The following is a 27,224-nucleotide window of genomic DNA, read 5'->3' on the forward strand; positions in this document are numbered from 1 at the left end:
TTCTAGACCCAGCACACGCCATCTTACAATAGAGTGCTGGAGGGGTTACTTAGCATGCCCTATGTCTAGATACTCATGTAGCAGTCAAAGGCTACCTTTTCCTCTCAGAATGGCTGGTGGCAACTACCATGATTTTTCCCGACCGTGAACTATTTGTAGCGCCAGTAACGTTAAATCGCGGGAGCCACATTTTTCAAGATGGCATCTTAGCCCCCCTTTGTCAAAACAGGTCCAGGTCTTTTTTCACCATTTCTTTTTGGAAAGGTCCTTCTTGAGTGTCTCTGCGCACCAAATCAGGTTTGGTCTCATTGTTCATTCGCCTTTGGCGGGCTTCAGGAGTGAAGACCACCTCTGGTGACCGACTGTCTGGGGTGGGCAGGAAGTGAGAGAGGTGCCCGAAACTCCCTGTGCTTAGTTTCCTAGGAGACCCAAATGCACTCTGTGGTGATTGGCTGGCTGACTGTCTGGCCAGGACAGCCACCCTGTTGGGTGAGTGACGGCTAGGCTGGAATTAATGGTAGAGAACTGAATAGAAGGTGAGTTTCTTGGCTTGGAAGGCAGAGTCGACCACTGGAACGAAGGAACCGAAGAAGAGCTTGAAGAGGATGGCTGCTGCAACTCCTGGACCATTGGTTTGCCCGGTGAAGCCCTGCTGCCGGTCCGAATCGCCAATTCGCATTGACAGAGAAGTCCCTGCAACGACTTCTCCCTTTGAGTTGGTGGGACCAATCAACTCAAAAGTAAGTCACCTGGACACCCATCTCGGAGCTGGTTGAATTTCCTCAGAGTTGCTGCAGGAAACCATAGAACCAAAGAGAGGGACACCAGTTTGTGTGCGTTACTTACAGCCACAGGAATTGAAGTTGCCAGTTGCGAGCTTTTGACTGTCCCAGTTCAGGAGTCATCCAACGTCCTCACCCTTTTCCCCACAACTACAGCGAGATCTGCAGGAACTGCCAGGAACAGAAGTCAGTGGCCTTTTTTTCATCACTGTAAGGTACTGTAAAATCAGACAGAGTACTTACCTCTCGCGGTGAAAGTACTTGAATCTTTTGCAACTCACAGGCCTAATCACCTTGTGACCCAATATATGATTGTTCTTTCAACAAACTACTTCTAAGAACTTGTGCAGATACTTTTCCGTCTACTCACCAGAACTGCTTTGTCCTATCCAAGACTTTGGCCCATTGATTTTAGCCTAGCCTTTTGAATTGACTCTTCTGGTGAACTCAAAATATTTGCACTAAGAATAATTGTAACCATTTATGTTCTAATAACCTTTGACTCCTCTTGAAAAGTATTCTGAATGCCAACAGTAAGATATGCATGTCCCCAGCACCCTTGTTACTAAAGTTACCTGTGATTGTAGGTTATGTCTGTGGGCCATCCCAAAAGGGTCTCATCTGATTCAGAAACTTGGAGGATACAGTATTGGAGTATATTTGTGTGTTATTATATGATTGCCTCCTTCTATTGAATGTTTTATAACTGAATGGTTAATAAATTAAGTATTTAACCAAGAAACCTTGGGTGTAAGGGTTTATTTGTAGTAGACCTCTGTGTAACATCATTACTGCTCACATTTCCCCTCCCGAGATAAGCCTGGCTGCTCAACACTCTAGCAACACTGTGTAGTACAGACTTATACCAAAGGTTGATTTGCTTACACCTGTAGTCAGTTCCTTGTAGTGTTCCCAGAGGTTACTGCATTCAAACTTTGCCTAATAGGGGCTTAACGGCTCTTTCCAAGGAGGCCCAGGACTTGTGGCACTGGGCTATTTTTCAAGGCATGTTCCTCATCCAGTTTCACCTAGCAGGAGCTAGTAGGAGTAACACCAGTGCGGACTTTCTCAGCAGGGAACTGTGTTCTTGCCACGAGTAGGAACTTCACCAGGACCAAGTGGATTTTCTGTTCAGCGAATGGAGCTCTAGGTGGCACAAAGAATTTTCGGAAGACTTCTCAGTTCGTCGACTTTGGACCTGTTAAATCAAGGAAAGGCCTCATCGAAGGCTTCCATCTCCAGGTGGCTCTCCGGCTGCATCATGCACCGACATCGACTGGCTAGCAGGTCGCTGCCATGCTGGTCGAGAGCCCAATCCACCAGAGCCTTTGCAGCAACGACAGTGTTTCTCTCCGGGTGCCCCTGCTCGACATCACCAGGGCTGCTACGTGGAAGTTAACGTACACCTTCACAAGGTTCTACTGCATCAACAGGGATTCCAGAGATGAGTCCCGAGTCGGCCAAGCGGTGGTACGCAGCCTGTTTGAGGTGTGTCTGTTCCAGAGGGGAGTGTTTATCGCTTCTGTTGAGCCTAACCACCTCCCAGGTTGTGTATATGTACTGCTGTGTAATCATTATTCATGAGCATGTGAATCCGTGCCAGACCCCATGCTGGAGAAGGTTTAAGTTACTTACCTGCAACTATTGTTCTCCAGCATGGGTCGGGCATGGATTCACATGCATCCTCCCTCCTTCCCTTCTGTGGCTCTTCTTGGTTCATACCGCCACTTTACACGCTTACCAAATCCAAAGATGGCCACCAGAGGTGAAGTTAAGGGAGAAGACTGTCATTGGGTGGGGGCAGTATGACCCGGAGGACAGCGATTGGTATAAAAGAGAAATAAAGTTTTGAAGTGAAACTGCTTTTTCTTCTACCGAGGATTCATAGCCTGATGACAGGGAATGAGCATGTGAATCCATGCTGGTGAACAATAGTTACCGTAACTTAACCCATATACTCTATTGCAGAGGTTTGCAACCTGCTGCTCTCCAGATGTAGCCTCCCATGATACCCAACTATGGACTGTGTAGGCCAGAGCTGAGGGGAGAATCAGTCCAAAACATCTGGGGAGCCAAAGGTTACAGATCCCTGCTCCATTCTAAAGTAAATTGTTAAGCCATTTCTACAGTGACACTTTAAATCATAAGCACAGTATGGGGAAAAACATCATTGTGCCTAAAATAGAAACAAAGAATTAAAACAGTAGCACAAACATTTACAAGTCTAGACAAATAAATTGGCTATTCGAGAGACTATAACAATGGGAAAGTAGCTGATAAAAAGAGAACAACCAGGGTTCAAAATCGCTGGCCGCCATTTAGTGCCTGCTCCTAGTCCAGGAGAGCGTGGTTAGCTTAAAACCAACAGCTAGCAGGAGCTACTTTCGGCTTCAGAGGCCGTGCTATACATATGTGGCATTAACTTCCTGTATCCAGAATTGTGTGTACAGAACCATTTGATACTTATAAAAAACAATTATATATAAGAAAGACAATTAAAGTGTAATGAATTGTATGTAATGGACAAAAAGTGAAAGAATCTCATTCAAAATGTACATTTGTGGCACACTATGTGCTAGATCCTGGTTCTCCTGGGGGGAGCTCCTCACTGCTAGGTGATGGGTGACACCCAGGAACTAGTTTGACCTCCTGCTCATGAAACCTCAATTTCGACCCCTGAACAACAGGCAGTGGTAAATAAAAAATAAAAAAATGTATTTCTTTATTTTTGCATTTGTAAAGCGCACAAAAACCCGGCGGCATCAAGGTGCTGTTGCAGGAACCAGTTACATGTGGCCATTTAGGCGGCAAGGAGGCCTACATTCGTAAAGATACAGTTGCATACAGACAGAGGTACAGAGATAAAATGGTGTGCTACATGCAGAAGCGCAGAAGGTGGTTCAGCCACTACGTGAAAAATCAGGTTGTGAGGGCCCTGCGGAAAACTCCCTATTAGGGAGAATTCTCAGAAATGTGCTAAGGACACAGTGTTTCTTTTGGTTTTGGAGTCTGACAAACTCCATAGGCATCATCTTTTTACATTGTGACACAGCACCTTCAGTGGCACAGGGAAGTCTTTCAGATTTCCCAAAAGTTTAAATACCTTTCTCTTGGAGAACTACTGCTCCAAGTGCAGTAAAGTGAAATGGACTTTACTTACCTTTGTAACTTTCCAGGCCCAGCACACACTATCTTACAATAGGGTGCTGGAGGGGTTAATTAGTATCCCCCCCTGTCTAGCTTCTCATGTAACATTTTTAAGTTACCCTTTCCTCGATAAATGGCTGGTGGCAGTGGTTTACTTTTAACTACCATTGCAAGTTTTTACCACGGACTGCGGTCGCAGCTGCAGTAAAGCACCCAAGGGTGCCATCATGGTCAAAAAGGCCCTGGTCTTTTTTTGCCATTTCTTTGTGGAAAGGTCCTTCTTGAGATTTAGTCTGCGCGCCAAACCAGGTTTGGTCCCTTTGTTAGTTTTGTCTTTTGGCTCCAGTATGTCTGGCGGGGGCAGGAAGTGAGGGAGGTGCCCAACACTCACTGTGCTCAATCCCCTTGGTTACAGGAATGCACCCAAAGGGGATTGGCTGGCTGGCTGTCCGGCAAGGACAGCCACCCTGCTGTGTGATTGACAGCCAGGCTGGAATGAATGGGAGAAATCTGCATAAAAGGCAAGGCTTTTTGGCCTGGAAGGCAGAGTCAACCACTGGATGAAGGAATCCAAAGAAGAACTTGGAAGAGACACCTGCTGCAACTCCTGGTCTGTTGGTTTGCCCGGTGAAGCCATGCTGCTGTGCTGCAGCTCCGAATTAGTCTCGACTAGAGAAGCCATGCAAGGACTACTTCTCCCCTTGAGTTGGTGGGACCAATCAACTCCAAAGTAATCCCGTCTGGACATACTCTTGAAGCTGGTTGTATTTCCACTGCAGTTGCTACTGGAACCAAAGAGTGAGGGAGAGGAACACCAGATTGTGTGTGTTGCTTTTAAGTTGGCCAAGAGCTCCAGGAAGATCCTCCAGACTCCCAGGAAGCAGGACTAACCGAGCCTGAGCCACCTCAGAGTGCTGGACCCTAGATGCAAGGAAAGCCCGTCTCAACAGCCAAGAGTCCTCAGTGGTACTTTTTGCTGATGCGCAAGGGGCTGAAACCACGAAGTGTCACTGAATAGAAGTTGGTCCTTTTCTGTTGCCGACCGTCCTGTTGTGTTGCAGTTGTCCCCAGAAGTGCATCCTCTTGTCCCCACGACTGAGGCCCAGGAACAACAGGATCTGCAGAGCCACAAAGGAACAGAAGCCAGGTACTGTACAGTCTAAGATAACTTACCTCTTGTTGTGGTATCCTTACTTGATCCAAGTTGAGACTGGTCTTAGTTGCTTCTGGTCTTGGTTGCTTCTGTGGAGTTGCTAACAGCTTCTTTACCTTACAAGCCTAATCTGCTTGTGGCCCTACTTTGATTTCTGCTTTTCTACAAAGACTTTAAAACATTGTGCAAGACTTTTACCTACCTGCAAGAATCGATTCAGCTCACCTAGACATTTGTCCAATTGACTTTGGCCTGGCCTGGCTCCCTAAATGACTCTTTCTTCCCTCTGACTTTGTGTTTGGTCTTCCTTGCAGGAAGGGGTTAACTTACTTTGCATTGGGGGTTACCAAAAGTACAACTGCTTCGGAATATTTGTGTGATCTCTTGTGTTCTAATAACCTTTTTCTTTGACATACTCCTCTAAATGCAACAGTGATATATTAATGTCCACAGTGTCCTAAGTCGCCTGAGGGTGTAGGAAGTGTCTACGTGCCATCCCAAATGGATATTTGCTGATTTAGAGAAAATAAGACTATGGCCCTCATTACGACCCTGGCGGAAAGGGTTTTACGCCGGCGTAAAGCATGGCGTACCTTTCCGCCTGACTACGAGTTCCCATAGCGCCATGGTGATTTTTACGCCTGCTTTTTGCAGGCGGAAAAATCCATGGCGCTACGGGACTTGTTGTTAATTACGCCACCGTAATTTACGGTGGCGTAATTAACGCCTTCCCCACTCCCATTATACCCTATGGGGCAAAAATGGGAATGGGGAAGGGTAAATTGGGATTGGGGACTTACCGCCCCGCCAAGGTCGGCATGGGGCGGTAAGTCCGCCAACCACCATGGCGGAGTTGGCAGCTTAGCGCCATGGACCATGGTGCAAATTGCACCATGGTTCTCCGCCAGGGTCGTAATGAGGGCCTATGTATTTTGGAGTGTATTTGTGCGTTACTATTATATTGCCCCTTCTGAAGAAGGCTTACTCAAACTGACAAATTAATAATTGTTTAATCAAGAAACCTTGTGTATAAGAGTTGCATACTTGTCACTGTGAATCTCTAAATCCCCTACTGCTCACATTGACCCCTCTTGGCTGCTCATCACGCTACTAACCTGTGTAGTACAGACTTATACCAAAGGTTGGTTTCTTAGTGTCAAGAGGTCATGGTTGTTGTAGTGCAACCAAAGGGTACTGCATACAATCTTGCCAAACACTCCCTCCCACTTCAGCTCTCAACGCAAGAGGGAGAGAGTTCCATTGTTTGGCTGCAATAGAGGGAAAGTTTGATCCTCCCGCTTTGGCACATTTTATATTCCTGAAATTGGCATGTTTCTATCCAAACATGTAAGCAGTGCATTTGACCAGGTAAGCAACATTTTTAGGTAATTCTAGATAGTTGAAGATAGTTTGTAAAGTTTGTCGAAAGACCTCAGCATAATAAAGCATGTAGGATAGCATGCGGTAGGTACGCCTGGAATGCGGGTGGAGGAGCTAAAGAGATGGCAACCTTGATCTGTAGTTTTGAGAACTCCATGGAAGAGAACCAGCCCCAGGTTTGAGGATCAGAGGATTGGAGACTGAAGGTTACAAAGGAAAAGCAGCGGTCCAATGAAGAAATGGATGCGTTTAGGAGGGCCTTGAGAAAGAACTGCATACAAAGTGCCACAACCCTAGAGAAGATAACCAACAAGTGGTTGTCAGAAGACTCATGAAAGGAGGCCAAAGTTGATGATGCCGTTGAGGAATCTCAGGAGGCCTGGGTGCAGAGGTTGTTTTAAGGACTGAATATTGGTTTCAGTGCTAGTTCCGATTGCAGAGTCTACTCGCAGTGCTCTGGCTGGTGGCTGGACTGGAAAAGAAATCAACATTGACAGACCCTCTTTTTGACAGATGGGATGACAGCAACACCAGCAACAAGGAAACAGAGGGGACCGTCGGTTCAGATCACAGGTGGCTCTGGGGCAGAGAAAGTGATACAGGATAGCGACACAAGGAGGAGCACCTGCAGAGGTTCGAACTAGGTTAGTCGCGCTAAGGAGTACATAGGTTATGGGCAGCAAGATGGAGTCACTCTGGTTCGAGGCAACACGGACTCTTATTACAGGTCATTTGAGCATCACATGTCCAAGAAGCTTTAGGGAAACACCAGCAACAGCAGGAAAACAATGTTCCAGCGATTCTCACCAGGAAGGCGGCGGGTAAAAACTAAAGGCAAAATTCCACATCACATAGGCAGAGTTTCACAGCCAGGAGGATCGGGAATACAGCAGATCAGACAGCTTCAGTAATGCATGGGGACATCCTTCAGGATATAGATCTCTAGAAAGGCCTGGGCTCTTCCACCAATCCACAGCCACACACCTTCAAATGTTTTGCAGCTGTCCAATCAGGATTAGCCAGTGTGTTAAGGCCCAGCCACGACAAATGACACAAGTATTTGAATTTATTGTTGGTTTATTTATGGAAGGGGTTGGGCCAAATGCCTATGAGACTAGGCATTCATCAGAAACCATGGACTTTCTGAAGCAAATAGGGTTAGGGATGGGCCAATTCAAAGTGGGACTCTTCTAAGAATAGGTCAAGAACCTTGATTTGGAAATCAACCTACATAGTTGTTGGACTCCTTGATAGTCACTGTCCTTCCGTTGGACACCCTATTCAACAAAGAATTATTGTAACAGAAAACAAAGTTCCAAAAAGTGGGCAACACAAGCGTTTACAAATTCTAAGCTCAAACCTCCAATTATATGCGAATGTAACCCAAACATAAAAAGCTATCCGTAGGAAGGCTTGTGGAGAGTTTCCTCACATTCTCGTCCAGTCTAAGCATTCAGGCTGCAGGACTTTGCCAGTCCTTGGATTTATAGGAATTCACTTCAGGGCTAGCCCAGACCCTGGTTGTCACAATATTCACTTCAAGAATAATGGTTATTTCGCTCCCCTTATTCCGAGTCCGTTGGAAGTAGACTATATTATGTCACACTCCCGCTACGGTCCGATTTCTCCCCTTTCCTCCCCAGGGGGTCACTGGTGGAAAGCCTCAGGCTGCGGCACTAAAGTTCCTCCAAGAGTTCTGGAGCACGCTAGTCGGCCTCTCTCTCCACAGGACTTCGGGGTGGCAGCAGTTCCCAATCTCTCCTTTCAAAGCCTCCAGAACTCTACTAGATTCTCCCTTCAGAGCTCTCCCCTTGTATCAAGGGCGCAAGAAGAGGCTTCTTTTGGAATTCTCCCTATTGGGTATTCCTAGCCTCGTTTTAACATCTTACGCTGGGGAGAAGTTTAAGGCTCTTTGGTGGGTTATTCCGCTTTTGTATTTTTGTCAGGGTGAGGGGAAAATCAGCATACCCCTCCCTCAGCCCCTTTTAGTCTCAAATCCTCCAATTGGTCTGGTATTGCCTTGTTAGAACTTATATTGTGGTTAAACAGGGCCTGAGAGAATTCAAGGGTCTCCCAGCGCCAGTCGGTGGGCATACTTTTGGTATTCAGCTGTGTTACATGACCTGGCAACGTTCGATACCTGGTGTGTTAGTGGTGCAGCGTGGGATCCATCACTGGCTCTCCGGTCCCTTTCCCCAGGTAAGAAAGCAGCTTCAACCTAGTGGTGTTCGCAAACACCGTTGGTTCATGTATAGTGCTCAGTGGGCTAAAATGTCTTTGTTGTGCCAGATGGGACCTTTGGCAATGCTTTCTAGAATTTAGGAATGGGGGTCCTCCACGAAGTTCTTCTAGAGGGCTGCCTCTGCGATTAAGATATCTATGGGGACGAGAGTACAGCAGGATGGCAGTATCCCTCCTCATACAGCCTCTAGGAAGCACATCAGGCAGCTCACTAAACCAGCCAGGCTCTGCTTTCGTGGGCCTACACACAGATGTTGACTGAGGTGTCATGGGGAAACTCATCCACTTTAAACTAGATTCCATTCAAATAGTTTGTGAGCTCTACAATAGGTCTTCAAAGGAGAAACCCATTTTGGTCATTCCCCTTGTCCCAAATACACAAAGACCACAAACAAACTGGCTGGGAAGTAGGACTTTTTCAAATGCATTGGTAATCAATGTACGCCCATTCAGGAAGCAAGGGGATACTAAAAGGCTGTTGGGGGTGTAGCCTTATAAAATGCATTAAAACCACATACTCGCCAACACACTTTAAGAAAATACAGCAAAACGTAGGGACCTACTCAAGTTGGCAAAAGGTCATCCAAATATGGAATTCTGACCCAAGAGAATGTCACGAAGCGCTTCATGTACAGAACCCAGAGAGCCTAAACCAAAGACTGAGCATCAGAAAATCCCAACCCAAGAAAAAGATTGAGGGTATCAGAGCCATGGGATGACTATGCCAGTCCCTCGGCATGTCATTGGGGACACGTGGGGAGTGGGAGGTGCCGGTGTAAGCAGTTATAGTATAGTAGAAGATCTTCTTTGAAAAAGGTTTGTGGTATTTGGTCTTCGAGTGGACAGACAGCAGAAAAGGACATTCTCGGACAGAAGGTGAGCAAAATGCTCTGAGGAAGCATGGTCAAAGGGTGTGGGAGGACTGCTGTTTTACATCCAACCCTCAGCAATCACAAATTCTCTTAACAACTAGGCATTCAAACTCCAACACAAACTATAGGCCCTCAAATGCATGAGACACTCTTACCTCCAACGTACACACTTTCCTCCACATCCACTTTAATTCCTGCATTTGCCTGCAAAATAGAGAATAGTGCATGTGAGGCTCTGCCGACAGGTCTACAGATCTACTGTAGTAATTGTACATGTTAAGTGTGACTTGAAGACATTCATCTTGCTCTCTCTAATGAAACACTAAGTAAAGAAACATTTTAGAAACATGTTACCAATGAGTCATAACAGAGGGATAAGGAAAAAGTTGTGGATGCAGCACAAAATAGTATTATGTTAACTGAGTGTGTAATGTTAAGTGCATTTGTAAAGCGCACATACGCTGAATCATCTTGGCGCCAAGAGGAAAATGAGTTCAGGAAGAATCTGACATAACTTAAAATAAATGTTTTTAATAGACGATGGAAGGAATGAAAATTGTTTGCTCTGCAGAGTGGCAAAGGTAGAGAATTCCACGGGTGCTACAGAAAAAGAGCAACCTCCTACCCTCTCAGAGTGGTAGCAGGGGATCGGGAGGAGACAGGCATTCTCGGGGCGCACGGGAAGGCACATAAGGCCGGAACGTATCCTGCAGATACTCTGCTTCCGAGCCATAAAAAGGCACGATGAACTATTACCAGCGATTTAAATTGGACCCATTGGAGAAGGCGAATCCAATTAAGTGAGCGGAGAAATGGGGAAATATGAGCACCATATGGCGTGTCCGTGCAGATCCGAGTTGTAAAATTCTGAAGCAGCTGCAAACGGTGGAATAGGTACATGGGTTGGGCCAAAAAAAAAGGGAATTACAATAATCTAACCGACTCAGAATCAGAGAGGCTGTTACAACAAGCCTGAGCTGAAATGGGAGGAACAGCAAAACTTTGCATAAGACTCAGAGTTAAAAGAACCCAGCCCTACATATGGCCCCACCTGAGCACCCATAGACAAAGAAGCCGAGAATATAAACCCCACACAGTAGAGGGGAAGTTGCAGAAAGAAAAGGAGGAAGTCCTAGTGTCTGGTTGCCGTCAGCCAGGAAGGAGGCAAACCAAGCCAGACCCTGACCAGAGAGTCCAACCAGTGCAAGGCGATCAAGTAACACCTGGTGATCCACTGTGTCAAGCGCAGCCGATAAATCCAACAAAATCAAAGCACTCATCCCTATCGGCCAGCAAGGAAAGATCATCATACATTGACACCAGCACATTTCCGTGCCTCTACCAGGGCGAAGGCCAGATTGAAACATTTTTTAAAAGATGAGCGTTCCAGAAAAGGAGGTAAGAAGAGACGAGAACAGAGACTCCAACAGCTTCATAAAGAAGGGCAGAAGCGAGATGGGACGGAAATTAGCAGGGAAAGAAGCATCAAGAGACGTTTTTTTTCTAGAGGGGAATAACTTGCTTGTTTAAGCTCCATAGGAGCATTTGTGGGGTGGGTGAAGCCCAAAAGAAGCCTAAGAGCAGGGTACAACAGTTGCAAAAACAATGAAGCTCGCTTTCCTCTCATCTCACCTTCCCTCACCTCCTCCCGCTACCCCCATTCTCCCTCCTTCACCTCTTTGCCACACTTTGCCTTGCTCCTGCATTTCCGAATTCGCTGAGATGAAGGCTGATTAATGTGAACTACTCTGTTCAGCCTGAAATTGGGAGATGGCTCAGGCAGACACCCGCCTGCCCCCACCCTCCCCCCCCCAACTTTAGTGAATTGCGGGCTGGCCCTTGACCAGACCCTTTTTACAAGGGTATTTAGGCCTTTGCCCTGCCCCTGCTACTTTCTCTTGCTGAATTGTTCCTGCAACTTCGAGGTGGCAAGTCTGCTGAAGGAGTATTTTTGAACTTTGTGACGTTTCTACCATTTTAAAGCCCTCACTTGTCGAAACTTGCATAGTGCGGCAGCATGGCCATTTTCCCGTTTGTATTGGCTCCTGAACCATTGGAAATAGCCAATTTGATCAAATATAAAATCGATCAAATGGCACACTTGACTGAATTTGGCCAGTACCATTCAATTGATTATAAAAAATACCGAACATGTAGAGCTGGGGTTACAGAGGTGTCCCGCCCCCCTCTACATGTTCAATATTTTTGACCTGGGTGGAGTGCAGGGGTGGTATTTTTGCCCTGGGGGGGGGGGCTGCAGGTGTGTCCCCTGCTTCCTGAAAGTAGGAGGCAGGCGACCCCCAAAAAAAAAAGGAATAAAAGAAAAAGGGATCTGCAGCGTCAGGTCTCACCCACGTTAGATGGATCGGATGCTCCTGGGGTGCAGGGGAAACGGAGGCGAGCAAGCAGGTAAGTAGGGGGTGGGGTGGTGAAAGGGACGTTTGGGTTTCTTTATCGTTTTACTTTGTACGATCAAAATTAGAGCAATTATATAGCAGTCAGTTTACCGCGAACAAACGAGTACAATCAATCAACCCAAATGCGAACCATTAACCACAGCATCCCAACTTTTCCCTCCAGGATCTTCTGCTTGAATCTGGGTCACTCCTGATGTCCAGGCTACTCAACACTACACCAGTCCTGTAGATTAGGGAGTCTGCTGGTGTCTACCCACATTGTACCTCACCCTGCGATCTTTTTCCCAAAAGGCCGCCTGGAGTCCTCTTTGCAGGTTCCCAGGTCTTCCTCTAGGAGTTTTCCACTTCTGGCTTGAAGGGCCGCTATTATGAAGAGCTTTTGTTCATTGCCTGGGTCTCCAGGATCATTGGTTGCCTAGGGTGCATGTCCTTTAGAAACAAATCCAGAAACTGCACCTGTGGAAAGTCCTCCTGTACTTACTAGGTGGTGTTGTGCTACTGGAGCAGTTTTTGCAAAAACTATTGACACGAGTACCTACCTTTGGGTCCTCGAAGGGGCAAATGATGTGTAATGCTCGCCCCCAGGGGTCCCTGTGGCCCATGTGCTCTTCTTGTTAGGTTTAGTGTTTCCCGGGACAACCCCCCACCCCCCAATGTCCCTGTTATTTTATGTTGGATGTCTACTTTTGGCAATGGGCCCACATATAAAAGGCAGTGGGGTTAGGAGTGTCCTTTATAGACATTGTTTTATGGGGAGATGTACCACACGCTTTTAATACAGAGTCCTAATTGCTATTCGGATACAAGTATGGGAGAGAAAAAATTGATGGGATTATATTCCTTTCCATTTGTATTTTCTCAGGAATAATTTTGGGTTCATGTGGTTATGATTATTTTATTTAATTTTGCACCCAACTTTAAGCTTGGCAGACACAAAACCAATAGCAACACTATACAGGTGGGGGTATATATGCAGTAACACATCATTCAGGGTGCAATGCAGTTACTTTGAGATACCATGGGCAGGGTTTTCAATAAGGCAATCAGTCGTCAGCTTGATTCCTTGAGAGAAACATACGGAACTCGCACCATAAATCCAGAGGCTTGGATGTCACCGGCTGCATCAAGATAAATGTGTCTTCGCATTCATTGGACTATGTTAAACCCCTCAGCCAGGCTCTCTCGAGCGGAAGGCAATGGCCTCTCCCATTTCGTAAAGATGCATATTTTGGCGAGGAGGCACCCCATGTCTAAAAATGATCTTCTGCAGCTCTCCGTTACCGAATTCTACCTACCAAAAAGGGCAAAAAGGGCACGGACCGGTGATCTTTCAAGCTGAACTGCCAAGGCTTCCGACATAACATTATACAAACTCTTGTAATCCGGGACAATTCAACATGGGTAGATATCCTTCCTCGGCCATCCCACAGTGCGGGCATCGGCCTTCCAGATCAGGGTACATTTTCTTAAGCGCACTCGGGGTAGAATTGCAGCATATGTAAAACGTTGTACTGTATTAAACCTAAATCTCAAATTCAGCGATACATGCTTGGTCAGAGCACACATCCTACCCCACATATTGGGATGAATTATTTGGCCCATTTACTGATGGATCTGGACTCCGCTACCGGGGTTCTCTCTATGATATAGCAAGCACCCTCCAACAGCCATAGGAGTTGCACATAAAAGCCACAAGTTCATTTTCGGGTGGCTCATTCAGACAGCACTCCCTCTATTGTTACGCTGCTGTTCTCAATATGTAGAACTGCAGTATTTCTATATGTGTAACTTTATGCTCTCCTCTCCATGTGTGCAGTGTTCTAAGTTGACCCCCGGGAAAAATAATCCCCCAGCGCGTTGTATCCTAGCTAAGTGCAGGGTCCCACGCGGGTTGGATGTGCGGAAAACTAACTGCCATAGCGGTCGGCATCTAAGGTACGGTTGTTGTGCATTTGTTCTTTGGAATATAGAGCCCCATGCGAGCAAAGTAGTCTGTACAGGATTGTTAGGGTAATCATACACGTATGACGATTGCAGTACAACTCATGTCAGCTCTATCGGCGGCTGCGCGTTCCAGCTTAACATGGGGAGGGGTATATCTGTCTCCGTACCAGTAAGTAGCAAACTGCACCCGAGCCGCCATCCAGTATACTTCCAAGTGTGGGCAAGCAAACCCCCTCCGCCCCCAAATCCCCTCTCGGCATACGGGAGGGCCATATCCTCCCACTTCTTCCTGACTATTCTAGCATGCCATTTGAATGTGGACAGCATTTTATGCAGGTTATTAAGGTAGGCTATTTCCAAAAAGAGCAGTTTAGGGAGGCGTACCATTTTAACCAAGACAGGTCGGCCTGCTCACAAAAATGAGATCTTGGACATCTATCTGGCTTTGCTTTCCCCTGTAGCTCTTGTGTATGAAAATTGTCAGCCAGCAGAGAGTTCTTGCCTCTAGAGACTATCACACCCAAATATTTAAAACCCTGGGGTGAGCATTGCAGTGGATAACCGCCAAGCGGACTGTCTTTATGATCAGCTAGGGGGAATATTGGATATCGTTTACAGTAAACCTCGAGAATTTCCCAATGTGCGTGACGTCATCAGTTATTGGATCTAGGTTTACACTGGGATCTCTGATATACAATAGTGTGTTATCAGCATAGAGAAAATGATCTCCGGAGACCCGCTATCCGAATACCCCACCCTTTGTAGACCTCCAGCATGAATAGGATGGGTGGCAGGGGGCATTGCTGACAAGTTCCCCTGCTCAATGCAAGCAAACCTGAGGTGACCGAGTTCACAAGAACTCGGGCAATCGGGTCGGTGTACAGGAGCCGTACATATTTAATCATGTGTTCCCTCCTTCCACATTTTCCCAGGAACACAAACAAGTACTTCTAGGAGACCACAGAAAAGGCCTTAGCGCATCAAGGGTCCCGGCTGCTGCCGAAACTTTCGGGAATATTCATGACATTGAACAGCCTTCGTATGTTCAGAGCTGTGGACCTACCCGGGATAAATCCTGCCTGATCTCGATGCACAAGGTGTGGCATTATGTGGGACTAGATAGTTAGCAATGACTTTAGCATAATTTTTTGTATCCACTTTTATCAAGGATAGAGGGCGGTATGACCCATAATACTCAAATCCGGTTTCCCTGGTTTTAGTAGTACAATAATTATTGCCTCTCTCAACGGTTCTGAGAGGATTCCATTTGCGAGAGTCCTCCAAAGACCTTAAGCAGGTAGTGAGACAACGTCCAAAATACATATAGAACTCTGATGTAAGCCCATCAGGCTCTGGCGCTTTATTTCTTGGGAGCTCTTTTATGAACCGCATAAATTAGTCTCCTGTGAATGGATATTAACATGCAATCTGGCGCTGTCTGACAGTCCAGACCTCTATAGGTACCCAATGGGGGGGCGTGGCCAAGTCCGTCCAGCCAATGAGGATGCTTGAAGCACGGCATTACTATATGGTAATCCCGCCACTCAGAGCCTCCACAGCGCTGGAGGCCGTCATCTTTCCCAGCCAGGTGCTCAGATAAGGTCTCCCCTCCGCCCTCTTGCCTTCCCTTTCTTTAAGACATATTTCCCCCTTCTCCCATCCCCGCCCCACTTACCTTGTGCTGTCTGGTACCTTGCCAGCACTAGGAACAGCAGTGTTCCCGGCACGTCCCTGCAGCTGTGCGAATGGCACCATGGAAATGGAGAAGGAACTATGTGTAGTCCCTTCTCCCTGTACCATGGCAGCCATCATGTATTTTTTTTTCCCAGTTGTAAAACGCCAACTCCCGAAAGAATCGATTAGTACAACTGTCCAACCGGTCGAGGTACTAATAGCAATACGCCCCTCTCTAGGGGGTGGGGGGGCATTATCTGAAGTAGTAATTGCCCCCCACCCCCAGCTCGGGGCTTATTTCTTAAATATAGAATGAATATCTGGTTTCCTCAGTGGGCGCCCCCGCTCTATATAGGGCTGAGTAAAAGTCACCAGAAACCTTATTGATCTCTTGTTCAGGGGTACGGAGTCACACAATGGCCGTCCAATATGGAGGGCACCTGTATGGGGCCTTACTCTGTTTTTATCAATCTCGCTAATGTTGTGCCCGGGCCCTCACTCTCCCCATATCTTTTTGCGGCTGTTGCTTTTGTCAAAGTAGCTCACCTCCCCGTTGGCATGCTCCTTAAGTTATTCTAAAACAGACTGCGTTTCCGCTAGCATGGTTTTGCAAGCGTTGCAGGTGTATTTATTCTCAAGTTCATGTAATTTACTTCCACTTCGTTGTAGATCTCGCCTAATAGTCTTGACTACCCCAAATTGCCTGGACACGCCATCCCTCTAATGTAAACTTTCAAGGTCTGCCATGGTGTATTCTGTGAAACCGTATTGTTGTCATGTTTCAAAGACACTGCGAATATCATCCTCTATGTCCATCCTGAACACCAAATCCCGCAGCGCCGCTTACGTGGACCGATCCCTCACTCTCGCAGCCCAGTGGGGCGGTTATGTTATGGGCGAGTGGTCTGAAAACGTGCACGGTAATAGATCAGTCGTGGTCACTTGCCCCACCAGACATCGCAAGACTAGGAAAACATCCATTCTGGACGACATATAAGGCACTGCAGAGTAATAAGCGTGGGCCCTCACATGCGGGTGCAACCGTCTCCAAGTATCACATATTTCCCATCAAGCGTATAATGCTACAGGCTGCTCTAATAGGTGGTCTGGGTGCCGCTCCCGTCCTATATAGGTCATGGTCCAGTCTTCAGGTCCCCCCAATATAATGGGAGTCATTGGGTAATTTTCCAGTATGTCTGCCATAGCATCGTAGTACTCAGAGTCATCTAGGGTGGGGTTGTACGTTTTCACCAATAATAATTCTGCATTTATTTATTACATTTGTTGATATTGCCCAGGACCCGGAAGTGTGTAAGCAGACGGTGTCCAGAGTACAGTAGTCACAGCTGATAAACATGGAGCCAGAGGGTAGTCATTGGCATTGACCAAGTACCAGTGTTTGATCTCCTACCGGCCTATTGGATCTATATGCGAGTACAGAAATTGAAACTGCAGGGTTTTATGCATTACTGGGGGTAACCCCCCCCTTGGATCGCATGGAATAATTTGTGTAGAATCTGTTGGAGCCCCATGTTCTAGCAAAGCACAGTTTCTTCCCGTTCACTGCATGCCTCTATTTTTTTTATTCTTGATCGAGTGCCAAATCGCCTGCAGGCCTCACGGTGCACATGAAACACGGCAAACCGTGAGAGTGACGGAGATCAGAATCGGAGACAGAGAAAGAAGCACAGAACTAAGGAGCGGAAAACTTCACTCTCCTGAAAGAAGAAAAAGACCGTGGGTGTAGGCAGCCATGTTTCCGGATTTCAAGCGCTACCCAGCCCGCACACGTTCCAGCTCAAAATGAGACTGAGGCAAGAGTATTAAGCTGTGAGTTAAAACAAATATAATACACCACTTCAACCACTAGATGGCGGCCTATACAAAGGATATGAATTTGCAGATTCACAAACTCCAGAAACAGATGTTAAAGCCCACAAGAAAAAAAAAAGGAAAAACATTTAAGACAATAAACAGGAGAATCCAGATATTCACAGAAAAAGAAATGTAGACCAGGAGGGTGATAGAGGATAGATGATCAGAGAAGTAAGGGGATTCAAATTTGTTAAAAGGAGATACAAATGAAATTCAAAACAAGAAAAAGTAGATGGGCAAAGTAGGGAAGGGATAGGGAACCAGGAGGAGTGACGAGGATGCCTATGCCTCTTACTTACACTCTACGCTTTTTTTTTTTTACCTGTGGTAACATTTTTACATTTAGGACCGATGTGCATACTGTTGGTGTATCCGAGGTGTATACAGCGAGGACGACAAGTGCACTATGCCAGAAAGTTACATCACCAACTATTGATGACAAATTATGTAATTGCGGCAGGGCGAGCTCGTATTAATGCTATTTTGAAAGTTTTGAATCTAGTAAAAAGAAATAGAAAACAAAAGTACATAAGAAAGGGTTATGCTAAACAAAACAGAAAAAAAACGCAGAGAAAATTTACGAGATTAATTTTCTTAAATAGGTCTTTCAAATGTGTTAAAAATGTTTTGGTGGCCAACTGCCTTCCTGCATTATTATGCATCGAGGATGGCTAGAAATCTTTTTTGGTGCAGAAATAACAGCTGGAGTAGTTGGAAATAAGACTACGGAGTTCAGGCCAGTCCTTAAGTGGGTTATACACAACATTATTTCGGCAGGATTAAAAGGACTTTCCCCTTGTTAAACCACCGGGGATGGCGAGACGGCACACCAGTCTCAATCGGGTTTACAGGAGCCGCCATCTAACATGAAGCTGGAATAGTCATTAGGGAAACCCAAATACCACATTAACCTGCAGATACTTCCACCTGTGGCACTTCTAGGGTAAGGGAAAGAGTGGCGATCGGGCTTCTTTCTGACTCAGACGTGTAGAGACGCTCCAAAAACGACAATGTCGCAAAATCTAACTTAACATGACACCCCTGATCAAGAGACTGGGTCCCATTAGGAGTAAAATTACTGCATTGCTGTCAGAATCGCCTCCCATTACCGCTACTGGATCCTGTGGGGTTGGCACGTGATTCCAGGTAGTGGCAGGGCACTGGAATTGCCCGTTTTTGAGGACCATAGGACTCCGTGGGGATTTTTTGCCGTATCTGCCACCCTTACAGGAATGGCAGTGTAGTAAATACACAGATTATTGGTGGTAAATTGGCAGGTTCACCTCCGGCTTTTTGCTGCAGGTAAACCCTCCACTTCACCTCCAACACTGCAATCCAGCAGTGCAGGAAAAGGGTGGTAATTCAGTTACCACCACACTTGTAATGATTCAAAATGAGATCCTCGCGCCGAAGCTGTATTCTGTAGGTGTACAATACCAGGGTGGTGGGGAGACTGGCATCTGAAATGGGTAACACTTGGAGATGAAGAGGAGGGTGGGCAAGGACATGTGGATACCCAGAGGCAAGGGGAGCACTGTTGCACACCCCACCAGTGAGTGTGGAGACAGCTGCTCAAAGTACAAACCTTCTGACAGAGATGATGCCACATGCCCAGTGCCGGCTTCCGATAGATTCCCATCCCCGTGGCGACCAGCACCTGCAGGCGGAGAGGAAGACTTTACCATTCACTGCCCACATGATTAGGAGAGAATGAAATCACAGCCAGCCTCCATCGGCTAGAAGAAAGCCCCACAGGGCATTAGGGGGTGGAGGGAGGCCAGAGCCGAGCGGAGGGTGTCTGGGCGGTATCACAGTGGGCATGACAAACTGAGCCACAACCTACATCTTCTGTACACACACAAAAAAAAGCTACTGCCCCCAGCTTCACAGCCTTTCATTCACAGGCCTTCTCGAAACCCCCAACGTCCACTGTACAAGCGCCCACTGTCTCGGGATCACCAGCACGGTTCCATGTGCTCATCTCCACCCCAGCAGACTTGCAGATGTGCACCTCCCCCACTTCAACCCGATGGCCCAGCATAAAGCCCTCTTGCTCCCCATGTTCCCCTTCACATGTACCCCGACACCACCACGCTGCTCTTGCAAAAGCCCCCAATACACCGAGGCATGCTCACCTGAAGATCCTGCTGCCCACCCATACTCTCCTGCATAGACAGAAGCCCTCCATCCAGTGTAGCCTACACAGCACTGGGAACACTACATGGGATGAGCCCTCTTATTCACGGGGGGGGGGGGGGGGGTTCATCTCATATAGGGACGGTATAATATACACTAAAAGAGATCAGGTCAACTACCCCTTTCTCGATCCGCCCACTTAAGAAGTTCAGGTGTGCTATTAAGTCCATTTCTTGAAAATCACAGAAATTGACATGACAGGCATGGTGCTGATAAACGTGTTTAGATTGTATTATTGAGTATTAAGAACACAAGCGAAAGGCCTACGTGGTTTTTGGCGTTTCAGTTCATATAAGCAACAAGTGCTCGAGTGTGAGGTTAGTATGTGACAGACAAAACTGTTCTTCATAAACAGATATTTTTCTAGTTTATAGATTTGTTTCGGTATAAACTTTCCAGATGTGTCAGACATGGATTGAGAAAGGGGTAGTTGACCGGATCTCTTTTAGTTTATACCTACACAGCACTGCCACACCATCCTTTAACTCTGGTCCAATATAGGCTGACCTGAAAAGCACAAGGACTTGCTCTTCCCATGCTCACCTGTACAGGTACACCGAGTTTCTCAATGATGGCTTCTGCTTTTGCTTTGAAGACTTCTGGCCTCAGTTTGCCACGGCTGATCCCCAATTGATTGGTCAAGAAGACAATCTGTGAGGCAGCCCAAAAAGCATAGGGGTTAGGTTCAGGAGAGGTTGGCAGGAATAGAAATGACAGAGCAGTTCGCTCCAAGGCAGGCTTCTTCGATTTTGGCCCAGAAGGTGTTTTGGGTTGCAACTCCCATCAGCCCTAGCCAGAAATGTCAATAGAGAGGGATCATGGGAGTCGTAGTCCGTAATATCTGGAGAGCCACAGGTCACAGAACCGTGCTCCAAGATGAAGTAGCAGGAAGGCTGCTCCTCACCAGAAAGCAGACATCTACTACACTCAATCAATGTCTGCTAGGGAGAAAGATCAAAACATACCTTGTAACCGTCACTTAAAAGTTCCTTTAACTTTTTGGGAATCTCCGGGAACAAGATCCTAAGAAAGATATTCATGTTAGAAAACATTCTGCACAACAACTGCATGGATTTCATTTTTGCAACACCACCCAAAAAAAAAAAAAAAAAAAAAAAAAAAAAAAAAAAAATCAGAATATAGCTAAAGAACTAGCCCTTCAATATTTCCCATAGCCAACACAAATGAGGAGTGGGTTTGCGTAAAAACCGAGTCATCCGGGCGACTCCGTTCTTACCCAAAGCCACTCTAAAGCTCGCCAAGAGGTAAAAGCACTGTCTTCTAAGAACCCCTTGCTGGCAGCAGGTTCTACTAACTCATTACAACGATCAGCGCCGTGATCTGCACATTCTAGTGCTCGACCCAACTCATACCAATGTGATCCTAACACATCAATGCACACCACCAGAAAGATCACAACACACAAACTCAGGCTCAGCCACCCTCACTCCCCACGCCAACACAAATGGCTGGATTAAACCCTTTCCGGCACCAAAAAGGAGTTGCAACTATACACCACCCGAATTAACTTACAAATCACACCCACCGGCTGATGCCCCCTAACAATGAGGCACTTAAGTCTTCCACCTGGAAAGAAAATGGCTCTAGTATACAAACTATTACTGAGAAATGCACCCACGCACACACACGCCAAGGCTCCTGGCTCTACCAACAGTAAGCACGACACCTTGTATTTTCCCTCTCTTCTCGCAACTCTTCACCCTCCACCCTCCACCCATGTTCCCTTACAGATGCATCAGAGTGCCTGGAGAGCATGCAAAGGTCAGCTGGCTGTGGCATAAATCTAAACAACAAAGAATAAGCTGTCCATGGGGTGGGGGATGGGTAGAGGGGCAGCTCACCTCCAGTCATCGGGGCCAACAGGAAAGACCTTTCCAGACTGGGTTGTGATAATTGTCCCATCAATGTCAAACCCAGCGATCTGGAAGAAAAACACAGGCGTTAAACAGATCCTCAACATGTGTTCCTAAGGTGACCAAAGTCAAGAGTTAATGGCTGGAGATGAAAGCGGCAGGTTATGTTGCCATGTTCAGCACACTATTGCATAAATGGGGAGCCCCCGGCGCTAAAGTGATCTTGCTGTACGGCTAGCGCATATGCGTGACGTACTAGATTTAGAATAGTTTCATTAAAACGTGTTTTTCTAACTGTATTAATCGTGAAAACGATCACCACAAATATGTCTACTCTTATGTCTCAGGCCCATCCAAACACTGCAGCCACCATTGAAAGAAAATGTATCAGACCAATGTTCATTTTTAAGCTTCATCCTTCAAGAGCATGGGATCTTAGTAATGTCACAAAACGTGGTGCCATTCCTTGAGCGGTAACTTTTTCCTGCATATGCTTCTACAGTGGAGCAACTGGACCTAAGGCTCTGTAGCTAAGTCCCACCCAAATTAGAGTGTGTACTATAACAAGGTACTTTATTGCAAAAGCTTCTTGACCCCGAGAGCTGTAGGCCGTATTTCAGAGTTTGAAGCACACATACCGCGCAGCCTGTACCAGTTCCTTCTGCCTGCGTGGGGGCGATCAGCCGTTTGCCAAAGAGAGGTCCATTCTCACGCTCCCTTCTACCAGTAGTCGGTGCCGCTTTCTACAACCACTGCTTCTTTGCAACTTCTCCGAGCTCCGTGACTGCGGGAGGTACTCGGGTACTCCACTTCAGGAAACGTCATAGCTGCAGTAGCCGGTCAATACAGAGCAGGATAGGCTGCGATTGAGGGCCAAACATTCCAAGCCCCCTTGTTAGATGCGTGCTTTGAATTCAGTCAAAGTCTTGAGCAATGAAGCTTCAATAGCAGCCATGCATCCGTTTCCACATCCCATTAGGAGTGCTCAAGACTGCATCTTGCGGCGCAAAAGCAGAGAGGGTAGCAGCCACCCAAGTAGAGAAACTCATTCAGAAAATATGTTGCGTTCAGCCATACGACGTTCATTCATCGTCGGTTTATATCATGCAGCATTTTTGCTGACTCGAAAAAATATGGGGAGTGGGGGGGGGGCGAGTATAGGGCATATAAGGGGTAGGGTGGGGTATGAGGAATCAATCGAGGGAATTTTTTTCAGCAAAATATTTTAAGCAAAAAAAAGTTGCAATAGAAAACTAAGTAATGAAGAACCATAGAAGCCATTCAGCAGACCATGCTATTGACCTCCGCGCCCACGATACTGAATGCTCCTTGAGTGCCCACCTAGCCTAAAACTATGGCTTTCAACAGGGTGCCCACGTGTCCTAAAGATATCGGAGCTAGCAGCAGAATTCTTAACTAAACAACATTCCAACGTGCCACCCTGCCCTGAAATCCACACAACAAGCACAGCTACCCAACACTACAGTGTCTTCCTCGGACCATTTGACCGAAGCCTACAAAAGCACTTTCAGGTTCCTGATTAGTCGTTTTAGGAACTCCTAGGTGGTCACACAAGTCTTCTTGGGCTTGCATTTAAATAGGCTCTAGTCCTAAAGTTACCAGGGATGATCCAAAGGTAAACCAAGATCCAGCCATGTAGATGTTGTACATGCAAGAATCGCAATTGACATGTTAATGCATCGCATAGATCTGCAGGGAGAAAGGGACAGCGATTTGGGTTAGACCGAAGGTGCAGGGGTAACCGAGGAGCTGGAATGGCTAGATGGAGCAGGGCATGGAGACTTCCGAGAAAGGAGAGAAGTAGGGTGGAATACTTTGCCAGCGAATGGGGAGACAAGCAATTCGGCAGGTGTCTGCTGAAAGTTTTAGAGGATGCATTTGTTGTTGATGGAAGTAGAGTTTACACTTGGCGTCCAATATTCCTATCTAAGGGATACCTTGTCATCGGCCTGGATGAGATAACTCCATGCCAAGATACAGCAGTGAGGAAGCTACGCTTCAGAATATGTGATAACGTGCTGCTCGGAATCTGCAAATTCTGTCCTTCAAGACCAGAGGGAAATCGCTAAGTCAGCCAACTCGCCTCTGACCCCGAAGGACCTAGGTCCCCTCTGCTCCCAGAAGATGCCTTGCTGCTTGCCCTGGCAAGAAGAGGTGGGACCCATATATGCATTGCCAGCTACTGACCATCATCATCATCATCATCATCATCATCATGCACCAGCAAGTAATCACCTAGTCTCCAGCACAGAAGAGCTGTTAGTTGTTCTAGTGGACCTGCATAGATGGAACACTCCCCCCCACCCCCATCACTAGAACAGTGAATTACAACAAATGGTGGGACACTGGTGAATCTTCACTTTAAAAATGGTTCCATGTGTTAATATCCCAGCTGAAACATGGACCCTGCGGGTTACACCCCCGCAACCCCTCCATTATTTTTAAATTTGTAGGGGAAAACCCCGCTCCCACAAATTATCCCCCCCCAAAAATATCACCTAAGGCGAGACAAACGACCATATGTATGGCGATATTTTCGGTAGGGATAATATGTAGTGATACCTTAAAACCTAGTCAAACTTCCGATAGCTCATGGTTGATTTACCAGGACCGCGACTGCAGACTTATTGGCTTTAAACTGCTAACATCGGACTCTAGGGGAGATGTTAATTCCCCTTAGAATAAAATCCGTTGGGACTTTTCTAACTAACTGCTCAGCCTTGGTGGCCAGTGGCCCCAGATGGCACACAAGTGGCAGGATGATGTACCGATCACGATCTGAATGACACTTGGTCTAGTAGGATCGTTGTCTCGGTCTTCCCCCCTGTTCCCCCTCCCTTGCCTCGTCGCACCTAGAAACACTTGTGTATAGGCGCGTTACAAATGCCATATCATATCAAAGACACAGATTTTTTCCAATGTTGCTAACATTTTTCATTTTTGCTGCATGGTCAATTAGATAGATTTTGATTTACAGTGCGTTGTTATTCTCTTATTGAATAATATTAAGTGTTATACTGTACCTTTAACCACCCTGCTTCCCACCTGAGGGATTACCTTTGGTTTCTCCGCCACATTTAGCCCTGGGAGAGCCACGTGGACTTGAGGGTAACCCATGTTGCTTTGCAGTGGTTAAGTGTTTCTCGCACCCTCAATAAGATCATAGACATTACCTCAAGGCTAGATGCCCTGCTTGGCCGAGTCATTATAAAAGAACATATTGAGATAGGGCGTAGACAGCAAAATTGCAGCCATGGAGCCCATCAGGATTTAAGATATTATACAATCATCCGACGATCAGAAGAAAGGGGACAGAGTAGTAAAATTAACGACACAATAAAGACAATGTCGATTCATAAACTCCTAGTCCTTATCCCCCCGTTTCCTGCACATTTCATTGTAGTTTGATTGGGACTTGAATTATGTAAGACAGCAGAGAAGTGGGACAAAGTTAGGTGCATGGAAGGCTAGAGCATAAATGTGTGCCGGAGCAACAAAACGGGTTCTGGTCCCTCAAAAGCCACTAAAAATGAAAGCAAGACACTTATTTTATACAACTTTAATGAACAGCCCCCATTTAATCATGAATGAGGGCAGTGCAGAGGCAAGAGTAAGTGCATCAATCCACTGCACAACATTACGAATGAAGGGGGGCAAGAGAAATGCTGTAATCGAAGTGTTGTGTATTTGCGTGGTATGTAGATGTGTGGAGTGAGTGTAGGTCTGCTGAGGCGAGTGTGTATCTTAGCACAAGAAATACAGCAGTACCTTGGAGCTGGGCCGGACCCCTTTCTTACTGAAGACCAGAAGTTTGCCAAACTCCTCCCAAGAGTCCTTCTGGCAGGCCTCTCCTCTGCATTCAGTGGAAGACCCAGACCGTGGGGGGACAGTGCTGTTGGCCTTCTGGGCATTTGCTGCCGTCTCCTGAAGCTGCTTCAGCTTGCGAAGGGCCTCCTCCTCAGAGTCTGAGCCATCTGCGGTAGGGCTCGCACCCTTGTGCCGTTTGCTGCTGGATTCTGGCAATGCCTCCCTGCCACTGGTGCTTCTCTTAGTGTTTTCTGAACGCGGCGGGTCAAAAAAGTCCTTGACCGTTTTCTTTGTAGACGTTGTCTTCGGCTGGGCGGAAGGGGTTCGGGCAGTGGTCTTGGCCTGGGTCACTGGAGACAGGCGGGCAGATTTGGACCCTGAGAAAGAAACCATTTGAGGATAGAGGCCATTCACCAGACACAGCGTTTCCCCCTCCTTCATGGTTGTGCTGTTCCCCTTTTTCAGTTCCAACTCTTCCACCGTTGTGGGGTTAGCCCCCAGCTGCAAGACATAAAAAAGGAAAAACCTTACCACCTTTCATGAATTACCATCTCAAAAGAGCCCCTAGGACTTGTGTATACAATACAATTAAGTGACAGTAGTTACAGTGCCTACCACACCGACAACGGTTAACACAACTAAATAAAACTTAATTCACTGCATCCAGAGATTGTGTGATCAGATGATTAATATTTTCTCGTCTGGAATCTGGGTTACAAAAATATGTTATCAAGAAGGAAATAGCAAAAAAGAACAAAGGAGAGTGGGCACGGCTAATGAGGTGCCAATGTAACAAATGTAGTGGGAAACAACATACGTTCAAGTCAAAGGGAGTGCTGTGGCTGCCCAGCTGACACAGACTGGGTAAAACAGAAACCAATCTCAACAAATGCTTGCTTGACCGTATTCTCCCAACCACCCTGGAATTGTCTAAATGTCTGTTGAGATGGAGTACCTCTCTAACACACGAAGAACTACAATCTATCGTTACAGATATTAACTCCAGACTAGATCCATACTGCACCAAACTTGAAAGAAAAACAAACAAAAAAAAGAAGACATCAGGAGTTCAAGAGAGATACCTACGACTATCTTCAGGACTAGATATAAACCTGGATGGATACATTGAATCCACCACATAATAAAATTCATAATAGCACCTGTACTTCTAATCCTGTCAGTTCCAACAGTGAGGGCACCACAGACACCAACACGGAGGCAGCAACAAACCTACCCCAACAGCCAGTGGTACTGACCCAATCTTTGCAGCAGGTAAACATTTTTTAGGTAAACGACACCCAGAAAGAGACAGACATAAGACGAAACCTCAGGACACAGACACGACTACAGAACAGGAGAACGTCGTGGTCAATCACGTAGGAGGCTCGCCGTTCAAGAAACATAAACCTTACAAGACATCCATTTTGTTTCCACATTTAGTTCGAATTTTGGACAGACAGGTCTATCTTTTTCAATTTGTATGCAAACTCAAATGACGGCGTTTCTTTTCTGATTCAGAGGATTCTGCATCCTACACCATGTCCCCCAACAATGATGAGGAAGGTTTCCTTGAATTTAGGAACAAGAGTTCTTTTGTACCACATATTTCTATTCCATGCATAGACCTTTTTGAAAAACTTTGTCTTAATGATCTCAATTATCTCAAGAAGATTTTCTTTAAACCTCCTATAGACAAAAACGCAATGTATTACCCCTTATTATACTCACTTTATAGTAATGCTAACATTACTATTAGACCAGCTGAGAGGGGGTTTTGGGGGTGTGAGAAACCCGACGGTGTCTCACACCGCTAGTCCCCGGGGATCCGTCATCCTGATGGC

At 46.4% G+C, this 27,224-nt stretch overlaps 1 protein-coding gene across 2 annotated transcripts in view; it reads right to left on the minus strand.

Moving 5' to 3' along the window:
* PNKP (polynucleotide kinase 3'-phosphatase) overlaps nt 1-27,224 on the minus strand; it is a 228,603-nt gene that overhangs the window by 122,055 nt on the left and 79,324 nt on the right. For both annotated transcript variants that reach the window (XM_069605627.1, XM_069605637.1), the window contains exons 4-9: nt 25,345-25,884; nt 21,544-21,623; nt 20,647-20,704; nt 20,225-20,332; nt 19,071-19,142; nt 9,731-9,779 (exon numbers count right to left, since the gene is read on the minus strand). In XM_069605627.1, coding sequence (XP_069461728.1) covers nt 9,731-9,779; nt 19,071-19,142; nt 20,225-20,332; nt 20,647-20,704; nt 21,544-21,623; nt 25,345-25,884 — 907 coding nt within the window. The remainder of the gene's footprint in view (nt 1-9,730; nt 9,780-19,070; nt 19,143-20,224; nt 20,333-20,646; nt 20,705-21,543; nt 21,624-25,344; nt 25,885-27,224) is intronic.

Source organism: Ambystoma mexicanum, chromosome 1p (assembly GCF_040938575.1).
Source record: "Ambystoma mexicanum isolate Mex_15411 chromosome 1p, UKY_AmexF1_1, whole genome shotgun sequence".
NCBI classification, from domain to species: domain Eukaryota; kingdom Metazoa; phylum Chordata; class Amphibia; order Caudata; family Ambystomatidae; genus Ambystoma; species Ambystoma mexicanum.